The 5355-nt window shown below is 41.4% G+C and overlaps 1 protein-coding gene across 1 annotated transcript; it reads left to right on the forward strand.

The window, feature by feature from the left end:
- Positions 1–2336: 2336 nt before the first annotated feature.
- Positions 2337–4448, forward strand: ID3 (inhibitor of DNA binding 3). The gene is made up of 3 exons (XM_083173346.1): positions 2337–2895; positions 3063–3129; positions 3734–4448. The coding sequence occupies exons 1-2, from the start codon at positions 2584–2586 to the stop codon at positions 3114–3116; spliced, it is 366 nt and encodes a 121-aa protein (XP_083029472.1). The 5' UTR covers positions 2337–2583; the 3' UTR covers positions 3117–3129; positions 3734–4448.
- The last annotated feature ends 907 nt before the right edge of the window (positions 4449–5355 follow it).

Below are 5355 nucleotides of genomic sequence, written 5' to 3' on the forward strand. Positions count from 1 at the left end.
CTGCACATAATATTTATCGAATTGCATGAGCAATCGCATTTGGTTTTTAACCGAATGGCTAAGGTCGACAGGTTTGGAAGGTCGACCCAAACATGGGATTGTCAATGGCTAGGTTGACATACAAAATGTCAACATGATTTTTTCACTTTTTGTGAGCTGACATGTGCGACAGTCGGCATTTCCATCCACTACGACATAGTAGGAGAATAAATTAGTGTGCAGAGAGTCATGCGAGGGGACTCGGTACACTTTGACATTGTCCGTGTCCACTATGTTGACATTAGGGACAAAAAACTGTGAAAAACTAATTTTGACCTTACCACTGTCGACCTTCCAACCCTGTCGACCTCAGCCATGTGGATCTATTTGAGGTGTCGACCGAAGTCCTGTGATCAGTGGTTAACCAGTCGTCAACCCAATCAATGGTCAACCCAATGCTTGTCGACCGAATTTGGGTTGACGCAATGACCCATACCTCAGTGACCAATTATTTGCATATACAGAGTTATTTTGCAATGTCCATTCCTCTGAACGATTCTTTGTGATCACCTTTACCTGAGCATTTCAGTTAACTTTGTTATTAAAATTTGTATTTGGATACAACATAATAGGAGCAATATTAGAATATTATTCAAGATGATTAAATATCTTAGAAGGAGAGGTAAACCAGCGCTTACATAAGCATGCTGATTTAATCTTACTAACATTTTGCCTTTGGAATAGAAAACACAGGGTAATGGGATTGCATGTATATTTTAATTAAACTTTACATCCTAATGAAGTGGTATGTCGGGTTATTTATAAAATAGGATTAGAAATGATTGCCCGAGTAGTGGTAATACACAGCTGTATTGACTTTCTGACACCCTGTGTATATGCAGCTATGCATACAGAGGTGTGTGCGCTTGTGTGGCTACAGTTAACGATGTTACAGGTTGGATTTCCTGGGAACGGCTGTAGGTGATGTTCTCCTTTAAGGAGGGTTCCACAGCTGCAGCTGTTTGACACTAGCCACGCCCACTGCTCTCTTCTAGCTGGCCGGGCTGCGGCGGAGCGGTTGCCAATGGAGACGCGTCCCCCGGAGGGAGGGGGAGCGGGGATGTGACATCACGGACTGGCGCCAGGCTGTCTGCAGGGCTCGGGACAGGGAGGGGGGAGTGCAATGTGCACATACAAACCTGTGTACACACAGACACTGCTGCTATGCAGGGCATAGAACATTGTGTATGCATGTCAGTCTGCACAAAATAGATCTATGTGTAAACACACGCCTGTCACCTGAAAACGTCTATTTCACCTAGAGCTAAGTAGATTATTAAATATGCAGTAAATTAACACATGTTTATTAAGATCAACGAATAAAGTTAACTTTTATGGGTGATTCGTTCTATATATTTTCATATGTTAGCAAATATTGGGTGGCAAGCTTAAATAACTCCATTTAAATATAACTTGTACACTATAAATTCCATAACATAAGTGTGCTACATAAATAAATAGCAGCACACTCACATTACCCCCATCATAGCCAGCCTGTCTGTTTTGCTCATTCAGTTCCCAGCCTCTTCCCTCCTTGGTCACAGGATAATATTCCTGACGCCAGAAAGTCTGGAGGTCAGGGAGGGAGGGAGGGGGGTGATGTGGGAGAGGAGAAGGGGGGTAAGGAAAATGGAGTTTACACTAAAGAAACAGATTAAAAGCAGAAGTTAACTGTGGAAATAAATGCACGCATAATTACACATGTGAATTAAAATATTGCAAAGGTTGGAAAATAAATATCAGGAGAGCGGTATATAGTTCTCATTCTAGCTGGCGTCACGTGGTGACTTATTACAATTCAAAATAAACGTGACATTCTAACTACTTCACTTTTTAATATACCCTAGCGTAGAAAACATATATGTATATATATACATATATATATATATATATATATATATATATATATATACACATATATATATATATATATGTATATATATATATATATATATATATAAAATCTAAATCAGTGTGTGTTAAAACTTGAAACATAGTAACACTTTGCATATTGGGCTACCTTCAGGGGCACGTGTCATTTATTCCTATTTTTGGTGGTATTACAATATTGTGAATCTAATAAAACCTAGTCGAAGAATCCCAGCCCCCCCTCTCCCGTCCTCTACTATCCCTCTCTCGGTGACATTAATGTCACAGGCTCCAGTCCCCAGGAATCAGGGTAAGCTGTTTTAAAGTGTTCAACCAGCTGTTATGTGAATATTATGAAGCAGTGGGGTGGAGAGAAGGGGCAGATCTGCAAGGAGGAGGGCTCTGGGGAGTGTGCCTATATATAGGAATGCGAGGCTGCGGCGCCGACACACACACAAGCAGCCACCAGGAGTGATTACGCGCTGACAGTTATCGCTCAGTCTCTTGTACATCGCAGCAGTGCACATCATTGGAGCTCCAGAAGATCTTCTCGTCTGCGGGGTAACAGGGGGTCTTCTGAGAACTAAGGGCCACACGCACTACTACTACTACCAGGTCCCACTTGCCCGGCATCACTTCAGTATTGATCTGCGTCCCGAAGAATCCTCTCCAGTCATGAAAGCTATCAGCCCCGTGAGATCAATGGCCAGCTGCTACCAGGCTGTCTGCTGCCTGTCGGAGCAGAGCCTGAGCATCGCCAGGAGTAGCAGCCACAAGGGATCAGGCGTTGACGAACCGATGGGGCTTCTTTATGATATGAATGACTGCTACTCCAAGCTGCGGGAGCTGGTCCCCGGGATACCCCAAGGCAGCAAACTCAGCCAAGTAGAGATCCTGCAACACGTTATTGACTACATCTTCGATCTCCAGATAGTGTTGGGGGAAGAGCAGCAACACAGCGTTGGCAGCACCATTCTCTCCTTACAAGTAAGTCATGAGACAAGTGTACTAGTAATACGTATTGCCTGCCTGCCTGCCCATGACATAACCTAGCATGCTCATCACCCATGTCTCCTGTACCCTCCTCCCTTCCTCATTGCAATGTGGAACTCTTACTGCATATGATGCTGACCTTGCGTGTTTTCCCCTTGCAGAAGTCTGACTTCTCAGAAATGTCAACGAAAGGAGACGCCAGCATCTGCCACTGACCCGCCTGTCATGGTAAGTCTCTGTTTCCTTACTATCTATACATATCACCTGCCTGGATCTAGTCCTGATATGTTACATCAAGGGGGAAGCAGCCTGTGGTACTCCAGCTGATGTGGAACTACACATCCCAGCATATACTGGCACAGTGGTGTTATGTGATGGTATGCTAAAACTGTAACAAGCCATGCTGGGATCTATAGTGCCACAGCAGCTGCAGTGTCACATGTTTCCTACCCCCGTTACATTATAGACTGAGTGGCGTCATAATTTGGGGAGACGGACCCATACATGAGATGGGAGATGATAGTGATGCTTTTTATTATTAGCCATTACTGTATTTGCAAGCAGTTTATTATAATGATCTTGGTGAGTTTTGAGAATGAGGAAATGTTCTACATTGTATCTACATAGCTTCTGGTTAGTGCTGTTTGTATCAGAGAGCTGAGAGTAGGAAGCGGAGCTGCTGTCATTAGCACAGACTGACGGCGCTACCGCCACTAAGCTATCAGGCCTAACAGGGGCGGGGCTAGCGGCTTCCTCTCCGGCGCCACTCAGTCTGCTCTCCCTCCCTCCCTGTGACTCACACTTACATACATGCATATTTCTCCTTCTGCAGGTGTGGGAAACTCGTGAAAAAAAACTTCTTTCCATGAAGCAACAGAATTCAACATGCAAGAATTTAACTCTTCAAGAACCAACAATCAAGAAGAATCTAATAGTTTTATATTGAAAAGACTTACTTTGAAAACTCCCTTTTTAAAGACCAAATAGATATATCTTTTTTTATTCTGATTTATTTTACTGATTCAACTCACAACTGAAATACAGATAACTTTTTTTTATCTTTATTTTTTCTCTATATGCTAGAGCCAACACATCAATCATGTGTAACTGGCAGTAATGTTAGAATTAACTTTACAAAAGTTTTTTTTCACTTCAGTTCATTGCTCAAGTGTTATTAAATGATGTTTTTTTTTTTTTTTTTACATTCCTAACCACACTATGGACCAAAAAGCCATCATTGCCTAGTACAAATATACTGTTTTCTATATTTTCATTAGGAACTTGAATTTCTGTTACTGGAAAAATAATGTTAACTCTTGCATTAAGAGCTGTATATTTTTGTAAATCTACACGTTATGCCTTCATGTGGAAATCTATTCTGCAAGGACATAGAAGCCTTAATCTGTGGTACTGACCCCAGAATATCCCACTCTCTAAAGTAGAGAATAATCTGTTGGAACTGCACAGTTTCTTCTGTTAGTAAAGAAAACTTTTTATAAAAGTTGTTATTTTGTGTATGTAAATAATAAACAAAACCTTATTTTTAACACTGTTTTATTTATTGTTGTGATGGGAGTAAACATTGCACACTTGTACTATGATTGCCAGCTTGTTCACATAAAACACACACACTGCCCTGGTTTAACTGTGGGCCACTGTCCCCACCCTCATTTTCTGTATATAGTATTACACAATATTATCACTGCATGGAGCAGTATAGGGGTATTACTATTAATAAAATATCATATTCTTTGTTCTAAGGATGGTTACATTGCCATATCCCAACAAATACCACATATAACAAACTAGGAGCAGTACATGGGTGCTCCAGCTTCCTAACGTAGTGTGACTGTCCTTATTCAAACACCTCCTGTAAAATATAAAATAGAAGCTGATTGGCTAATAATTTAGCTCTCATAACCGGCTTCTATTTTACAGGCTGTTTTTAAAAAATGACAGGAGCGGATTGGCTGGTACTTTATCTCTCACAACTGTATCTCTCTTCAAGCTTTGATAAATACTCCCCCTGTCCAATTTTAAGTTAATGGTCAGGGTGTTCTATATTGGTCTCAGACCTGTATTTACTTTATACACACTTTTTAAATATATAACCTGTGTCTCTCCAGGGGTCATGGAAATATAACTCCTGGGTTCTGGCAGGTTAGGCTGGGTCTCTCTCTCTCTCTCTCTCTCTCTCTCTCTCTCTCTCTCTCTCTCTCTCTCTCTCTCTCTCTCTCTCTCTCTCTCCTCTCTCTCTCTCTCTCTCTCTCTCTCTCTCTCTCTCTCTCTCTCTCTCAACACCATTACCTAAATGTATTTGATTAGTTACAGGATATGGGAAAAGGGAGTTTAATCCACTGGACTGTAGCTTTTACTAATTTCTTACATCTGCCATTATCAGTTTAACCAAAATTTATTGACCAGATTATTGATCAGGCTGGATTCCTCCACTAC

The sequence above is a fragment of the Crinia signifera genome, chromosome 2 (genome assembly GCF_055691185.1).
Source record: "Crinia signifera chromosome 2, ASM5569118v1, whole genome shotgun sequence".
NCBI lineage: Eukaryota > Metazoa > Chordata > Amphibia > Anura > Myobatrachidae > Crinia > Crinia signifera.

Excerpts from the sequence above, each read along its gene's own strand:
- ID3 (XM_083173346.1), top strand. The coding sequence starts at position 2,584 with ATGAAAGCTATCAGCCCCGTGAGATCAATGGCCAGCTGCTACCAGGCT. Across the intron at positions 2,896-3,062 it reads GCACCATTCTCTCCTTACAA|AAGTCTGACTTCTCAGAAAT; the intron begins GTAAGTCATGAG and ends TTCCCCTTGCAG.